The 19,364-nt window shown below is 37.4% G+C and overlaps 1 protein-coding gene across 1 annotated transcript in view; it reads right to left on the bottom strand.

Annotated features, from left to right (window-relative positions):
* The window catches only part of parlb (presenilin associated, rhomboid-like b), a 52,272-nt gene that overhangs the window by 20,218 nt on the left and 12,690 nt on the right, over nucleotides 1-19,364 (bottom strand). The window contains exon 4 of the mRNA XM_059949783.1: nucleotides 6,946-6,994. Coding sequence (XP_059805766.1) covers nucleotides 6,946-6,994 — 49 coding nt within the window. The remainder of the gene's footprint in view (nucleotides 1-6,945; nucleotides 6,995-19,364) is intronic.

Below are 19,364 nucleotides of genomic sequence, written 5' to 3'. Positions count from 1 at the left end.
GGTTCCTTAGTGCCCTGTGTCCTTAGTTCACTGTATGCATTGTTTACTCTTGTTTGTCAATCCAAACTGCAAAACCTTACATTTACTTGCATTAAATTTCATCTGGCATTTATTCAGTTAATCCAGATCCTGCTCTAAGCCTTTGACAGCATTCCTTGTTGTCCTCTAAATCCCCAAACTTGGTGATGCAGTTTACCACATTATTAACCATACCAATAACAGATAACAAACAACAACTGACCCAGCACTGATCGGTGCAAACATCACTGGTCACAGGTCTCCAGACAGAGAGGCAACCACCCACTACCACTCTCTAGCTTCTCCTGCAAAATCAATGTTAAATCCAATTTACTACTTCATCCTGAATGCCAAGTGACGGAACCTTCTGGACCAGCAACCCATGCGAGACTTTGTTAAAAACCTTGCTAAAGTCCATGTAAACAATGTCCATTGCCCTTCCTTCACTCAACTTTCCTGGTAACTTTACAGAAAGGCACACCCCATCATGCACAAAGCCATCTGATTATCTCTAATGAAACCCTATCTATCCAAATATTTACATATCCTGTCCTCTAGAATACCTTCCAATAATTTACCCACTACACATGTCAGACTCACCTGAAGATAATTTCCCAGCTTATTCTTGGAGCCTTTCATGAACAACAGAACATTAGTTATTCTCCATTCCTCTGGTACTTCACCATGGTCAAGGATGTTCTAAGTACCTCTATCAGGGTCCCTGCAGTTTCTGTACTACCTCTCACAAGGTCCAAGGGGGCACCTTGTCAGGCCCTGGGGACTCATCCATAATCTGCCTTAACAGAAAGCTCTTCCTCTTGCGTAATCTGGATCTCAGTACTACTTTGCCTCAGTTCTAGATTCTTTATCAGTCTTCCAAGTAAATACAGATGCAAAAAATCTGTTTAAGATCTCCCGCAACTCTTTAGGCTCCATGCATACATGATCATGCTGATCTGCAAATGCACCAATTTTGATCCTTGCCATCCTTTTGCTTTTAATATATTTGTAGAAACCTGTCACCTCATCTGTCAGAACAACCTCGTCTTCTTTTAGCTCTTCTGACATCCCCTTTATGTCTTTTCTTGCATTTCTTAGGCTCCTCAAGCCCTCATCTGTTCCTTGCTGCCTATACTTGCTATGTCCTTTCTACTACTTCTACTCCAAGGCCTCAAAGCTCCCTGCAAACCAAGGTTCCCTAAACCTATTGACCTTGCCTTGTATCCTAATAGGAACATATACTATAAACTCTGTACTCTCAATATTTCACTTTTGACGGTCTCACACTTACCAAGTATCCCTTTGCCAGAAAACAATCTATCCCAATCTACACCGGCCATACCCTTCCTGACGTCATCAAAATTGGCCTTTCTCCAATCTGGAATCTCAACCCAAAGGCCAGTCCTATTCTCCATAATTATCTTCAAACTACTGGAATTATGATCACAAAATCCAAAGTGTTCCCCTAAAAGTTCAAACATATCACAATATATTCATTATCAAAGTATGTATATGTCATCATTAAAATACACCCTTGAGATTCATATTCTTATGGGCAATCACAGTAATGACAAGAAACACAATAGAATCAATGAAAAAAATGTGAATACCAACAACCATGTGTTAAAAAAAACTGAACAAATTCAAAAACGGAAAAAAACGAAATAATAAAAAATAACGGTGAGTGTGGGTTCTTGATGATGGATGCTGCTTTCCTACAACAGCGCTCTGTGTAGATGTGCTCAATGATGAGGAGGGCTTTACCTGTGATGCACTGGGCCATAACCACTACTTTTTGTAGGTTTTTCCATACAAGGGCATTGGTGTTTCCAAACAAGGCTGTGATACAACCAATTAAGATACTCTCTACCACATGTTCATAGAGGTTTATCAAAGTTTTAGATAACATACCAAATCTTCACAGACCCTCCCCACCACCAATCCCCTAAGGAGGACTGGCTTATGACTTCTAGCTTCCTCCTCCTGGAGTCAATAATCAGCTCTTTGATCTTGCTGACATTGAATGACAGTTGTTGTTATTGCACCATTCAACCAGATTTTTAATTTCCCTTCTATATCCCAAGTCATCACCACCTTTGATTCTGCCAATAGTAGTGACATCTGCAAACTTAAATATGGCATTGCAGTTGTGCTTAGCCACACAATAATAGACAATGAAACGAGTAGAGCGGGGGCTAAGCACATTGTCTTGTGGTGCACCTATGCTGATAGTGATTGGGGAGCAAGTGTTGCCAGTCCATACTGACAGTGATCTACAAGTGAGGAAATAGAGGATCCAACTGCATAGAGGTATCGAAGGCTAGGTCTGGTTTAGTGATTAGTTTGAAAGGGATGCAAGTGTTGAATACTGAGCTGTAGTCAATGAAGAACATCCTGATGTATGCACCTTCATTATCCAGATGTTCCAGAGCTGAAGAAATGGCATCTGTTGTGGACTTGTTGAAATGGCAGACAAACAGCAGTGGATCCACGTCACTCCTTAGGCAGGAGTTAACACGCTTCATAACCAACCTTTCGAAGCACTTCATCACAGTTTTATAAATGCTACTGCACAACAGTCATTGACGTAGATTACCAAGCTTTTCTTGGACACTGGTATGATTGAAGCCTGCTTGAAGCAGGTGGGTAACTCAGTCTTCAGTTGCTGGCAAGGTACACCATCTGGCCAGAGGCTTTCCATGGGTTCACGCTCCTGGAGGATGCTCTCACGTCAGCCACAGAGACTGAAATCACAGGGTCGTCAAGGGCTGTGCAAGTTATTACAAGAGCCTCTGTATTCTGTAGGTCAAAGCAAGCATTAAAGACACTGAGCTTGGGGGAGGGAAACTTTATTATTTACATTTTGCCATAGCATGTGAGAGGAAAAGTTTTACAACCAATATCTGCAACCAGTCCCTGTTGCATCTCACTCCAATCCAACAATAAAGATTCACCGCAGGACAGTGAAAATGTTAACCATTTCCTGTATCAAAGAAACCACCTCTCAGATTGGTGATTAAGTTTGACATCATCTTCTGTGTCCACAAGTTTTCGGTAGATTGAGGAAAAGAATTAGAAGATCAAATGCTCAGACCAAGCACAAAGCTAATGGCCTGAGGCAGCAGTGACCCTGCTCTCCTACATACTTCTGAGACCTACAGCAGACTTCCCAAAGAGATTGGAAAAATATTACTGGAAAGATTGGAGAACTGTCAGCATCCTCTCTCTGTCCAAGCTTCCTCTATCCTCACGACCTATCCAACATGACTTACTGAGTGCAAACAGTAGTCTATGGTAGGCAGACTACATAGTTTACATACTACCACCAGAACATCTCCTGAACCAGACACCCTATTTTAAGATCAACCAAGGGAAAAGATTATTATGTGGAAAGGAAGTGGTTCAAGGATGTATTCGAAGCTTCCTAGAAGTAATGCAACATCCCCAATGGCTCCTGGAAACCTCTGGCCAATGACCACTTTAAATGGAAAAGATGATTTCAGGTAAATATTGGAAACCTTACTCTCATGCACCAGGAGCACACAAACCAGTTAGGCTACACTTGGAATAGTTTGTGCAGTTCTTGTTGCCATATAGAAAGTATGTGATTGTGCTAGTTAAGAGGAGAGATTGAACAGACTGGACTTGACTTCTCTAAGTGAAGGCAGCCATAGGGTGAATTGATAGGGAGGCTGATAATTAAATGAAATTATAATGGGGATAGATACGGTTGATATCTAGAATCTTTTTCCCCATGGTAGGGGTATCAAAAACAAGAAAGCATAGGTTTAAGGTTAGAGATAGGTAATAGGAGTTTTAAAGGAGTAATGAGGTATTTTTCCTACACAGAAAGTGGTTGATATTTGCAATATTCTGTCCAATGAAGTGGTGGATCAGATAATTACTATGTTTAAGAAGCATTTACACAGGTACTTAAATAAGCAAGGCATAGGGAAATGGGATAAGTGTAGTTGAGCCAAAAGGTTGGCATGGACATGGTAGGCCAAGGGGGTTGTGCAACTTTATGGCACAATGAAAGATGTCTGAAATGTCACCCGACAAGATAAAATATCACCCAAATTAAAATTATCCCCAAATATTTCCCATGGTCCAGGATCCCAGAATTACAACTGAGTTCATTGCTTCTCTGCATGTTCAAGTCGAGCAACAACGTCTTAAATGGCACAATTCAAGAGGCATTGGCCCCAATTCCTAATAATCTTTACTTAAAATCCCCCTTGCCTTCCAACGTTCATTTCTATAATTCCTACTTAAAACAATTAAGATTTCAAACCTACCTGTCACAAGATCTCAGTACAAACTCTCCAAAATAATGGCTGGGAATCACAGCAAGAACTCTCTCCCTACTCCAAAGAATGAAGGAACAGATATTCTAATACTTCTCATGCTCATGCACGGAAGTCCAAAATTGGAGCTTCATAGGATGAATTCAGGCCTAGTGAGATACATCTGCCGTTTACAGTCATACAGCGCCATCTCGTGGTAGCATTGACACAAAGCTTTCAGTCACCTCACTACAACAACCAAATCTCATCATATTGCAAAAAGACAGTAGAGAGGAGATTTACAAGGATGTTGCCTGAATTGGAGAGCATGCCTTAAGAGAATAGGTGAGTGAACTTGGCCTTTTTTCCCTGGAACAACGGAGGATGAGAGGTGACCTGATAGAGGTGTACAAGATGATGAGAGGCATTGATCATGTGGATAGTCAGAGGTTGAAATGACTCAGGGTTATAGTTTTAAGGTGCTTGGAAGTAGGTACAAAGGGGATGTTAGAGGCAAATTTTCCACAGAGAGTGGTGGGTGCATGGAATACACTGCCAGCAACAGTGGTAGAGGCAGATGCAATAGGGTTTTTTAAAGAGACTCTTGGATACATGGAGCTTAGGAAAATAGAGGACTATGCAGTAGGGAAATTCTAAGCAGTTTTTAGAGTAGGCTGCATGGTCAGCACAATATTGTGGGTTGAAGGGCCAGTAATGTGCTGTAGGGTTCTTTGATTCTATGTTTCTATGTAAATTGGCAGGATTACAGACCAACCTGAAAAGGGGAGGAATCACTAAAAAAAATTGCCAGTTAGGAACATCTTTTTAGAGCAATCTTACCTTGAATGGAATTCTAGACAAATTAGAAAAAAAATCTCAAAACGGTACTGCTGTATGATATATTGAAACATAGAAAACCTACAACACGATGCAGACCCTTCGGCCCACAAAGCAGTGCCAAACATGTACTTACTTTAGAAATTACCTAGGGTTACCCATACCCTTCTATTTTTCTGAGTTCCATGTACCTATCCAGGAACCTCTTAGAAGACCCTATTGTATCCGCCTCCATCACAGTTGCCGGCAGCCCATTCCAAGCCCTCACCACTCCGCGTAAAAAACTTACTCGACGTTCCCTCTGAACCTACTTCTAAGCACCTTAAAACTGTGCCCTCTCGTGTCAGCCATTTCCACCCTGGGAAAAAGGCTCTGACTATCCACATGATCAATGCCTCTCATCATTTTGTACACCTCTATCAGGTCACCTCTCATCCTCCGCCACTTATTCTCATAAGGCATGCTCCCCAATCCAGACAACATCCTTGTAAATCTCCTCTGCACCCTTTCTATGGCTTCCACATCCTTCCTGTAGTGAGGTGACCAGAACTGAGCATAGTATTCCAAGTGGAGTCTGACCAGGATCCTATATAGCTGCAACATTACTTCTCAGCTCCTAAATTCAATTCCACAATTGATGAAGGCCAATGCACCGTACGCCTTCTTAACCACAGAGTCAACCTGCACAGCAGCTTTGAGTGTTCTATGGCCTCAGACCCCAAGATCCTTCTGATCCTTCACACTGCCAAGGGTCTTAGTCTTACCATTAATACTATATTCTGCCATCATATTTGACCTACCAAAATCAACCATCTCACACCTATCTGGGTTGAAGTCCATCTGCCACTTCTCAGTTCAGTTTTGCATTTTATCGATGTCCCATTGTAACCTCTGACAGTCCTCCACACTATCCACAACAACCCCAACTTATGTGTCATCAGCAAATCTACTAACCCATCCCTTCACTTCCTCATTCAAGTCATTTATAAAAATCACGAAGACAAGAGGTCCCAGAACAGTTCCTTGAGGCATACCACTGGTCAATGCAGAATATGACCCATCTACAACCACCCTTTACCTTCTGTGGGCAGGTTCTGGATTCACAAAGCAATGTCCCCTTGGATCCCATGCCTCCTTACTTTCTCAATAAGCCTTGTTTGGAGTACCTTATTAAATGCCTTGCTGAAATCCATATACACTACATCTACTGCTCAACCTTCAATGTGTTTAATCACATCCTCAAAAAATTCTATCAGGCTCATACGGCACTACCTGCTTTTGACAAAGCCATGCTGAATATTCCTAATCATATTAAGCCTCTCTAAATGTTCATACATCCTGCCTCTCAGGATCTTCTCCATCAATTTACTGACCACTGAAGTAAGACTCACTGATCTATAATTTCCTGGGCTATCCCTACTCCCTTTCTGGAGTAAGGGAACAGCATCTGCAACCCTCCAGTCCTCCAGAACCTCTCCCATCGCCACTGACGATGCAAAGATCATCGCCAGAGGCTCAGCAATCTGTTCCCTCGCCTCCTACAGGTGCCTGGGCCATATCTCGTCCCGTCTCAGTGACTTATCCAACTTGATGCTCTCCAAAAGCTCCACTACATCCTTCTTCTTAATGCCTGTATGTTCAAGCTTTTCAACTTATACAGAGGAAGGAAAACATTTGAAGCATGTTTCGGCATCTTTATTCATGTGGCTAAAGTGGACAGCTGTCCTGTGATAGAAAAACTACCTTCTCAATATTCAATACTCTCTCAGCCTTCCCATGTGTGTCCACTGCATTTAACACAAACCTGTGACAGCCCGTTGTCCCTCGGTAAGACTGTTCCACCACCGGTTCACCTGAAACACAGCAAGAATTGCTTCTGAAATAAATGAGCATACAAAATTCATTATTCCCATCCCTCTAATAGCATATTCACCCGGAAAAGCTTGTTTATCTTACACCCAAACTCATTCTTCAAATCCCTTTCCCCACACTCAGAGCTTTTTTGTAGCAAACAACCTCCAAGTGTTTACTCTTGCTGTGCACCAACTTGCTCAAAGTTCTCATTCTGCAATACTCTAACCTGCTCAACTTTACTAGCAACTCAACTTCTCCAAAGCTCACCACCACTATTGCAACTTTTCTCAAAGGTCATACAACTTACAAACTAAGTCTTCAAATCAAAACCCACAATATATGTATCCCAGAGCTCACTGACCATAATTCTTTCATCAAACTTTATCCCATTAGACACAAATCTTCCAAAGCTCTTTCCACCTTTAACTACCGCTTCTATCAAAGCTCATATCCTTTTCCTATAACTGTCTCATTAAAACATATTGTACATACTCTGACATTCTTTTAATAAAGGAACATCCTTATTTACTTTATACATAAATAACTACGAGCATAAATCAAAAGAAAATACAAGTTAATTCTAGAAACATTTTATTTTCCTCAACAATATTTTCTTTAATTCCTGAGTTTTTTTAAATCATGTTAAATATTTTGTAAACAAATCACTCTCCTCTTTATCACCCTCCTCCAGCTAAAAGCATACAGAACACACTACTGGCTTACATCCGTCACTCCAGGAAAAAATATCAGAGTCTGCAAATACTAGAAATCTGGAATGAAAACAGAAAAGCTGGAAACACTCAGCAGTTCAAGCAGCATCTGTGGAATGATCATTAGTTAAGGGGTCAGTGAGTTCTGATGAAGCATATTTGTTAACTGTTTCTCTTTCCATAGATGCTGCCTGACTTCGAGTTTTTCTGATTTCATTACATCTAATACTGCTATGCTGTAGCATCACAGTGATCTATTTATATCTTCACTTCTAAATGTGAAATCTCTAATGAAATAAGCCACTAAAATAATGACTCACATTTAACAGCATTGTTATGTTGGAATATAATTATTCCCATTTTCATTTCCAAAATATGTTAGCTACATTGCATTCCATCTGACTTTGTCCCATGTCCCTCTGTAATTCCCTTTCACATTAAGAGAATCAATCATATCTCCAATTTTGGTATTTGCAAATTTTGATCATATATCCCTGGTAGTTCAAAATGCAATTAGTTGTTATGTGCAGGTCAGTAATAAGCACATTACATCAGAAGAGACAATTTAAAAATAATGCTTCAGCCAAAAAAAAAAGTCCAAACAAGTAAAAATGGTAAAAGGCAATAAATGGTTAAGAAGTTTTCTTCCCTCAGTGGAGAAAATACAGATAACATAAAATGGGGGCAGCACAGCTGTGTAGTGGTTAGCACATCATTTTATAGTACAGGCAACCCAGATTCAATTCCAGCCACTGCCTGGAAGGAATATGCATATCTCCCTGTGACCAAGCAAGTTGCCTCCAGGTGTTCTGGTTTCCTCCTACAGTTCAAAGACGTACCGGTTGGTAAGTTAATTGGTAATTGTAAAATTGTCCTGTGATTAGGCTAGGATCAAATCGGGATTGCTGGGCGACATGGCTCAAAGGGTTGGAAGGGCCTCTTCCATGCTGCTATCTCAATAAATTAAAAAGGGGTTTCATGGTTGCGAGTGGGCTTACACTGTGCCCAAGGTTCAAGACATTTTGAAAAGGCAGAGAAACTCGATAGGGTGAGGTGAAGAGCTGAAATTAAAGGATGATAAAATGACAGTAGTCAGTTGTGAGGTTCAGAAAGAATCAGGTTAGGCGGGGTAAAAAAACAAGACATAACAGTGGTGGCCACAGTTTACATCTTTCCTACAAAAGAGCAGGCATCAACCAAAAAAATAATAATAGTGATGTAGTAAATATAGTACATGCTTGGGACGTCACGTGATGACGTCGGATCGAGACGCTGGAACTCAGCCCTCCCGTAAAAAAGTTAATAAATTAATGTTTAAGTGAAGAAAAGTCAATCAATACTTTTTTAAGGTTACTCATAAACTACTCTGGATTGTTTTAAGCTATGCCTCATAAACAGAGGATGAAGAAAACTACTTCCGCGAAGACAGCTCAAGTTGGAACAGAATCAAGGCCTACTTCTACCGAAGAACCGCGGACTCAGGTACAACACACCACCGGTGAAACAGAACAAGAGACCGCGGCAGCATCGGCCATTTCTAAAGGAAAAGATCAATGAGAACTGCGCATGCGCAAAGGAACGAGCATGCGCAAACGAGTGCAACCAGAACTACAAAACCCAGCAACGACTGAAACCGACAGTGAAAGTGAGTTTGAGAGAGAGCCGGACTCTCTGGAAAAATCAGACAAAGATGGAGATGAAAGTTCCTCTGAAAATACAAAAAAGACTTTGAGGCAAATAATGCATAAATTAGAAAAATTAAATGCATTAAAAGTAATTAAAAGTAACCAAAAAGTAATTAAAGAAAAAATAACAAATATGGAGGCTATGTCTGATAAAATGACAAAGAAACAGGAAAAAATGGAAAAGAAAATTACAGATTTGGAAGTCAAAGTGGAAGAAATGGATGGAAGAATGAAGAAGATGGAAGATGATAATGATGCCTGGACATCAGAAAGAAAACAACTCGTGGGAAAAATTGATAAGCTTGAAAATTTTAGTAGACGCAACAATATTAAAATTGTTGGACTTAAAGAAGGTACCGAAGGAGAAGACCCAATAAATTTTTTTCAAAAATGGATTCCTGAAAAATTGGAAATGGGAGAAGAAACGTCAATTGAGATTGAGAGGGTGCACAGAGCCTTAAGACCAAGATCTCAAGATGATCAAAATCCGCGATCAATTTTGATAAGATGTTTAAGATACCAGGATAAAGAAAAGATTTTGAAGGCGGCTGCCCAAGGTGCTAAAAGAAGAAAAGGTCCATTGATGATAGCAGAGAAACCAGTTCTTTTTTATCCTGATATAAGTTATAACCTTTTGAAGAGAAAGAAAGAATTCAATCCAGCTAAAAATGTTTTATGGAAAAAAGGTTATAAGTTTTTAATGCGTCACCCAGCAACACTGATAATTTTTTTGGAGGAGAGAAAAAGATTTTTTCCTGATTATCGAGAAGCGGAGGTGTTCGCACAAAAACTCCCATCTCTTCGCTAATTAAACGTAGAGACTTCTAAATGTAATGGTTAAAGATGAAGACAGAGATAGCGAATGGAACTGATGGACATTTAAGGATGATATAAGGGAGAAAAGTAAAATTTTAGAAATAATAACTGAGAATAGTATGTTTTTTTATATATATACTTTTTATGTTGCGGGGGGGCTGGGGAGCTTTGAATCGGTTACTACGGGATTCACGTTTGTAATCATGGCGACTGCCATGACCCGTACAATAGAGGGGGGTAATGTTGTGGTTTTTTTCTTTCACAACATTAGTAGGGGGGTATTTTGTTTTTTTCTTTATTTTCTATTTTTATTCTATTCTTTTGTCTGGATGATTGGTGGGGACACACATAGCAACATGGAGACTTCTAAAAAGATTTCCCAGGAAAGCTTTCAAGAAGGAGCTGGATAGATATCTGATGGATAGGGGAATCAAGGGATATGGGGACAAGGCAGGGACTGGGTATTGATAGTGAATGATCAGCCATGATCTCAGAATGGCGGTGCAGACTCGAGGGGCCAAATGGTCTACTTCTGCACCTATTGTCTATTGTCTATTGATACAATGAAAGTTGAAAGATTAGGTATTATTATAGATTGGAGTAACATAATTAAAAATAATGACTAATCTATTGAATTTTTTAAGTTTTAATATTAATGGGCTTAATGGACCAATAAAAAGAAAAAGAATTTTAACATATATTAAAAAAATGAAAATAGATACAGCTTTCTTACAAGAAACTCATTTAACGGATATAGAACATCAGAAATTAAAAAGAGACTGGGTTGGAAATGTTATTGCAGCTTCATTTAACTCAAAGGCGAGAGGAGTTGCAATTTTGGTTAATAAAAATTTACCAATTAAAATACAAAATGTATTAACTGATTCGGCAGGAAGATATTTAACTATACATTGTCAAATTTTTTCAGAACTATGGACTCTTATGAATATTTATGCACCAAATAAAAATGATGTAAAATTTATACAGGAGGTATTTTTGAATTTGGCTAACGCACATGATAAAATATTAATAGGTGGAGATTTTAATTTTTGTTTAGATCCAGTTTTAGATAGATCAACAAAGGCTATTACAAAATCAAAAGTAGCAAAATTAACTCTATCATTGATGAAAGATTTAAATTTGATTGATATATGAAGAAGAATCAATCCAAAAGAAAGGGATTATTCATTCTATTCAAATAGACATAAAACATACTCAAGGATAGATTTTTTCCTATTATCAACAAATACTCAAGATAGAGTGAAAAATGTGGAATATAAAGCAAGAATATTGTCTGATCACTCTCCTTTAATAATGACAATGATAATGATAGATAAAGAGGAATCAATTTATAGATGGAGATTTAATTCAATTCTACTAAAACATCAAGATTTTTGTGATTTTATGAAAAAGCAGATTCAGTTCTTTTTAGATACAAATTTACATTCAGTTGATGATAAATTTATATTGTGGGAAGCAATGAAAGCATATTTGAGAGGCCAGATAATAAGTTATACTTCTAAAATTAAGAAGGAATATATGATAGAAATAGATCAATTGGAAAAAGAGATTATAAAATTAGAAAAAGAATCTCAAAGAAATATGACAGAAGAAAAATGAAGACAACTTATTAATAAGTTAAAATATAATACACTCCAGACATATCGAACAGAAAAAGCAATTATGAGAACTAAACAGAGATATTATGAACTAGGTGAAAGATCACATAAAGTTCTTGCATGGCAGTTAAAAACAGATCAGATTTCCAAAACAATAAATGCAATTCGAACAAAAGTGAATGAAATTACTTATAAGCCTCTAGAAATTAATGAGGCTTTTAAGAATTTTTATTCTGAGTTGTATAAATCAGAATCAAGGAATGATGATGTTAAGATAGAAGAATTTTTATCACAAATAACTCTTCCAAAATTAAATACAGAAGAACAGAAGGGATTAGATACGCCTTTTACATTGAAGGAAGTTGAAGAAGCTTTGGGATCACTTCAAAGTAATAAATCTCCAGGAGAAGATGGTTTTCCACCTGAATTTTATAAAAAGTTTAAAGATTTATTAATTCCTCCTTTTATGAAGTTAATATATCAAGCGGAAAGAACGCATAAACTTCCAGAATCTTTTTCAACAGCTATTTTAATAGTATTGCCAAAAAAAGATAGAGACCTTTTAAAACCAGCATCATATAGACCTATTTCTTTATTAAACACCGATTATAAAATAATAGCAAAAATCTTATCTAATAGATTATCTAAATGCTTACCAAAATTAGTGCATATGGATCAAACAGGATTTATCAAAAATAGACAATCGGCAGATAATGTAACCCGGTTATTTAGTATAATCCATTTAGCGCAAAAGAGGGAGGAAATGAGTGTGGCAGTTGCTTTAGATGCAGAAAAAGCATTTGATAGATTGGAATGGGATTTTTTATTTAAGGTATTGGAAAAATATGGATTAGGAACATCATTTATAAAATGGATTAAAACCTTAAATACTAATCCTAAAGCTGAAGTAGTGACAAATGGTCAAATTTCAACATCATTTCAGTTAACAAGATCAACTAGGCAAGGTTGCCCATTATCACCTGCTTTGTTTGTGTTGGCAATAGAACCACTAGGTGAATTAATTAGAATGGACCCAGATATTAAGGGTTTCAGAGTTAATCAGGAAGAATACAAGATTAACTTATTTGCTGATGATGTTCTACTTTATTTAACAGATCCATTACATTCACTACGCAAATTATCTTATAGATTACAAGAATATGGGAAAATATCGGGTTATAAAATAAATTGGGATAAAAGTGAAATTTTATCTCTTACTAAAGGAGATTATAATCAATGTCGATTAATAACTCAATTTAGATGGCCAGCAAATGGTATAAAATATTTAGGTATAAGAGTTGATAATGACATAAAAAAACTTATACAAATTAAATTATTTACCACTTTTGAAAAAAATTCAGGAAGATCTTGATAAATGGATGGCATTACCAATAACATTAGTAGGTAGAGTAAATACTATAAAAATGAATATATTCCCTAGACTACAATATTTATTTCAATCATTACCAATACAATTACCCCAGAAGTTTTTTCAAGAATTAAACAAATATGTGAGGAAATTTCTCTGGAAAGGTAAGATGTCAAGAATATCGTTGGAAAAATTGACATGGAAATTTGATCTAGGAGGATTACAACTTCCAAATTTTAAGAATTATTATAAAGCAAATCAACTTAGATTTATTGCATCTTTTTTCGAGAAAGATAAACCGGCATGGGTTAGAATAGAACTAGATAAAATAGGAGAAAACATACCAGAAGATTTTATATATAAATGGGAATCTAAATGGATACGGGAAAAGAAAGAATCTCCTATATTAAAACATTTGATTGATTTATGGAATAAGATAAATGTTGATGATGAGACAAAAAAAACTTTATTAGCAAAGAGATCTTTAATTCAAAATAGACTTATTCCTTTCACAATGGACAATCAACTTTTATATAATTGGAATCAAAAAGGGATTAGATATATAGGGAATTGTTTTGAAGGAGGTATATTAATGTCATTTGATCAATTAAAGAATAAATATAAAGTATCAAATAACACTTTATTTTGTTACTTTCAATTAAGGGCTTATTTAAGAGAAAAATTAGGTCAAACAATGTTATTGCCGAAACCTAATGAAATAGAAATTTTAATTCAAAAAGGAAATATTAAAAAAATTATATCTTGTATGTATAATTTGATTCAAAAACAGGCAATTAAACAAGGAATCCATAAGTCAAGACAAAAATGGGAAAGTGATTTGAATATTAAAATTGAAGAAACAAATTGGTCAAGACTATGTCTTGATAGTATGACAAATACAATAAATGTTCGGTTAAGATTAGTATAATTTTCTACATCAATTATATATTACACCACAAAAAATAAATAAATTAAATCCAAACTTATCGGATCAGTGTTTCCGATGTAACCAGGAAACTGGTACTTTTTTACATTCTACATGGTCTTGTTCTAAAATTCAACCTTTTTGGACAAATTTAAGACTTTTACTGGAACAAATTACAGGAACACAATTTCCTCATAATCCAATATTACTCTTATTAGGTGATATTGAAGGGATAAAACCAAAACTCAAACTAAATAAATACCAGAAAGAATTTATAAAAATTGCACTGGCAGTAGCCAAAAAAGCTATTGCAGTTACTTGGAAATCAGATACATATTTAAGTATAGACTCTTGGAAGAAAGAAATCTATGGTTGTATTCCATTAGAAAAAATTACTTATAATTTAAGAGATAAATATGAAACATTTCTGAAAATTTGGAGCCCTTATTTACAAAAGACAGGATTAAATCTATAGATGCTCTGAAGATGAAACAATTGGTCATTTGGGGAAAGAAATAAATATACATATTAAAGTTTTTACGAATTCCATGGAGCATGTGGAGATCTTCCAACAACCAGACATTCTTTCTTTCTTTTTTCTCTTTCTTTCTCTTTTTTTTCTATAGGGCAGTTAGGGGGGAGGGGTTAAGGGGAGGGGGGAAGGGTTATATACATTTTTTTTTCATACTTCATTTTGTAACTACTTAAAAATGCAATAAAAAAAAGTTTTCAAAAAAAAATATAGTACATGCTTGTCTTTGTCAAAGGATATTAGCTTTCAGGAGAAATTGGAAAAGCTTCAAATGCTTTCTCTGAAGCAATGGAAGGTGAGGACAGACCTGATAGAAGCATAGAGAGAGTAGACTGTCAGTATTTTTTCGCATGGTAGAAATGTTAAACACTAGAAGTCATAGGTTTAAGATGGGTGGGCAGTTTGAAAGAGCTAACACATGGTAGGTTTTTGGAATGTGTTGTCAGGGAAGTGGTGAAAGGAGTAGTAGTATTTAGAGTGGCATATGAACTGGCATAGAACTGAGGAATATAGGGCACATGCAGACAGATGGGATTAGTTTAAATCCAATGAGCCAGCCCTGTGCTGTACTGAGATGGCTGTTGGCGGGGCTGTCTTAATACGCTCGGCAGAGGATGGTGCTCGGAGAAGCTGTGCCGGAGGGGATGGTCGGAGGCTCAGAGGTTCGACAGACTCGGAGTCCACTGCGGTCACGTCGCTTTCGGTCTGTGCTGTGTCTGCAAGACTGGGTTCGACGGAGCTTTCATTGTGTACTGCGTCTGCGAGGTTGAGTCGGGCGGCGCCATGTAAGTCCATAGCAGGGGTATTCCCTTCTGCCGCTGGTGTGGGATGGCGAGTCTGTCAGGACTCTGGGGACTTGTGGGAACTGTGTGGTGATTTCTTTTGAACTTATAGTCCTTTAACATCTTTGGACTATTTTTACTGTGCCCATAGTCTGTTTTTTTTATCAATTATGCTATTGTTTGCACTGTTGTAACTATGTGGTTTTGTGCAGGTCTTGTAGCTTTAGTTTTTGGTCTTGTTTTGTCTGGTGGGTTTAGAGCTCCTTTCCAGGGAACGCGCTAAGATGGTAGCGCGATATTAATACGCAACAGCCTCTCTAGACTCTGGATTGGGGATTGCCAAACGTTATGTGGATTTTCTGGTGTATTCTGTTTTGTAATGTGCTTTTGTGATATCATTCTGGAGGAACGTTGTCTCATTTTTTAACTGCATTGCATTTGTGGTTTGCAAATGACAATAAACTGAATCTGAATCTGAATTAATTTTCATATCTAGACAAATCAGACCAGCAGAATACATGTATAGAATATATTCAACATTTCGAGCCACTAACCTGTGAGTTGGCTATTTTAGACCCCTTCTTGTATAATAATTCAGGATTAATTAACATTATCATAGTGAAAGATTGCAATGTGAAAGTAGTCATCTTTTGATTGATAATGATATTCGTATACTCTTGACAAGTCTCTCAATTTTAAATAGTCATTTACATACATAGGAAGTAAATAATGGCCAAGATGAAAAGGAGTTTAATAAATGAGAGATGTAACACAAAGGGGCAGCATGGTAGCACTGTGATTACTGTAATGCTATCAGCAACTCAGATTCAATTCTTGACGCCGAACACAAAGAGTTTGTACCCCCGCCGTGACTGCATGTGTTTTCTTCAGGTGCTCCGGTTTCCTTCCACATTCCAAAGACATACAGGTTGGTACGTTAATTGGTCACCTGGGTGTAATGGGGTGGCACAGGCTTGTTATTGTGCTGTATCCCTCTAAAAAATCTGAAGTAGTATTTGAAAATTCTTAAAGTTGCTTTCCATTGAGACAAATTTTCCACAGGAAAAGTTTGTTATTGGTGACTTATTAAAAAGTTAAGGGTAACATTAGATTCGAGGATGCTTATAGAGTGGTGTCAAGCATGAAAACCAAGGATTCAGGGTAATTTAAAAATAATGGATGATAAAAAGTAAATCATCCAATATGAAAATTGACAAGTTGGAAACTAAACCAGCAAATAGTAAACATAATATGAATGGTAGGTGTGTACTGAAACAGGAAATAATGTGATGAGAATAATAAAATTGCTGAGATATTACACATATCTTACATGTCTTATTGCAAATAGCAGAAAAGCATTCCAGCTGGAAATTAACAAATTAATAAGAATAATGAATCCAAAGAATACTTGCTGGAGAACTATTAAGATTAGAAAAAAATCTTGATCCCTCATCTTGTACCGGCATCTACACTTGCAAACGAAGAGGCTTGAGAGGAAGTGGATTGGCTGATTGGAATGACACAATGTAGTTCACTCAGACTTACGAGAGTTTATCAGAAGGTTGCCAAGACACGAGTGCCTGAGTTATAGGGAGAGGATGAACAAGCTAGAACTTTATTCCTTAAACCATAGCAGAAAGAGGGGTGACTACATACTTGTATAAAATCATTAGGGAGACAGATAGTGTGAACACACACATTCTTTAACCTGAGGAAAGGGAACTAAAACTAGGGGAAATGGATTTAAGGTGAGAGGTGAAAGATTTAAAAAGACCTAAGGGACAACTTTGTCATACAGACACTGGTGCATATATGGAACAAGCTACCAGAGAAATTAGTTAGGTGTAATTTAAAAGACATTTGGATAAGTACATGAATAGGAAAGGTTTAGAGAGGAATGCCGATAAAATGCAAGCAAATGGGACCAGCGTAGCCAGGCACTTTGGTTGGCAGTTGAACCAAAGGACCTGCTTCCAAGCTGTACTACGGTGTGATTTTGGATTTTCAATAAAAACATTTGACCGAAGTTGATAAATGAGACAAGAGCTTGTGGGGTTCGGAGCAGCATTTTATCACACACTGATGGTCAGACAGAAACAATGTATAATTAAGGAAACATTTTCAACTGTGTCGACTGTAATTAGTGGCATACTGGAAGGATCAGTGTTTTGATATCCGTTATTTGGAAACAATACTAATGATTTAAGTGATGAGTTTATATATTATATCAAAGTTTGCTGACCATATGGGGCCAATTAGGTACCACTGGACAAGAAGGTGCCAATGGAGTAGTAATGTAAGAAAATGGCAAGTTACTCACTTTGGTATGAAGTATAGTTAAATGAAGATTTTTTCCCAACTAAATAATTTTCTGAATAGTTGTTCAGAAAACTTTGCATATAAAAGTCAACGTCTATATGCAGATTCATTGAATTAGTATAGGCAGTTAATTTGGAAAAGCACATGCCATAAAGCAGAAAAACTCTGGAGTTTAAAACAGAGGTGACTGAAGGATGACACTAATATATTAGACCCTTTGGGCCCTGTAGTTCTAGACTCTTAAGTCAATCTCAGGAAAACAGGTTGGATATTTATGACTGAGGTTACTTAGTGAGTTGTGCACCTCTGTCTAACTGACAAAACTGTAGATACTTGGTCATTGAGTTCAGTCAAAGATGAGATTGACAATGTTTTAGCATCTAGGTAATCATGGGTCAATGATATTGGGGCAGGAAAATGGAACTGAGGTGGTTAAACGGAAGAACAAACTTGCGGAGACAAAAGGCTTTCTCCTGCTGTAATGTTCACGATAGATGACTGTTCCATCAGTACTAAGGACCCAACTTCTAGCATTTCTTCCGTAAATCTATCCATAACCTTTTTTTTGTTTAAGATGCTTCTAAGATGGGACTTCAATTTTCCCCAAAATCTCTTCATATGGCCTATCACCAGACTTGCTTGATAATTTTGCTAAGAAGTGCCTTAGAACATTAGGTGTAACAAAAAAGTAGTTGTTACCATCTTTGCTTAAATTCATGGGACATGAACATTGCTAATAGAACTTCACCTCTAACAATTCATCAACCAAGTGGCTTTCCTGGCAGTTCGACAAATCTGTAAATCTGCCTAGAGCAGGCTATCCTCAAAAATTAAGTGACTGTGCAAGAAGGAAACTAGTGAGGGAGGCCACCAAAGACCCATAACGTGGAGCAATTACAAGCTTTAAAAAAAAGCTTACATGAAATCTCCGCTAGAGATTGCCAGAAGGCACGTGAGAGTCTGAAGTCAGCTGGAAGAAAGAGGTTTGATGGCCTGATGAAACTAAAATTGAGCTTTTTGGTCTTTGGACTAAATGCTATTTTTGGCATAAGCCAAACACCGTACATCATCAAAATCACTCCATCACTACCGTGAAGCATGGTGGTGGCTGCATCATGCTGTGGGGATACTTCACTGCAGCAGGTCCTGGAAGGCTTGTGAAGGTAGAGGGTAAAATAAATACAGCAAAATAGAGGGAAATCCTCAAAGAAAACCTGATGCAGTCTTCAAGAGAACTGTAACTTGGGAGATTTGTTTTCCAGCAAGACAATGACCTCAAGCGTAAACCTAAAGCTACCCAAAAATGGCTCAAAAACAAAGTTAGTGTCCTGGAGCGACCAAGTCAGAGCCCAGACCTCAATCCAATTGAGAATTTGTGGCTGAAATTAAGAAGGGCTATTCATTCACAATCCCCATTCAATCTGCCAGAGTTTGAGCAGTTTTATAAAGAAGAATGGGGAAAAAATTGCAGTGCCCAGATGTGCAAAGCTGATAGAGACCTGTCCACACAGACTCAAGGCTGTAATTGCTGCCAAAGGTACATCTACTAAATTTTGATTTGAAGAAGGTGAATACTTGTACAATTAATTATTGTGTTTTATATTTGTAATTA

The sequence above is a fragment of the Hypanus sabinus genome, chromosome 2 (assembly GCF_030144855.1).
Source record: "Hypanus sabinus isolate sHypSab1 chromosome 2, sHypSab1.hap1, whole genome shotgun sequence".
Taxonomy (NCBI): domain Eukaryota; kingdom Metazoa; phylum Chordata; class Chondrichthyes; order Myliobatiformes; family Dasyatidae; genus Hypanus; species Hypanus sabinus.
This window is presented reverse-complemented; position numbering and strand designations above follow the sequence as displayed.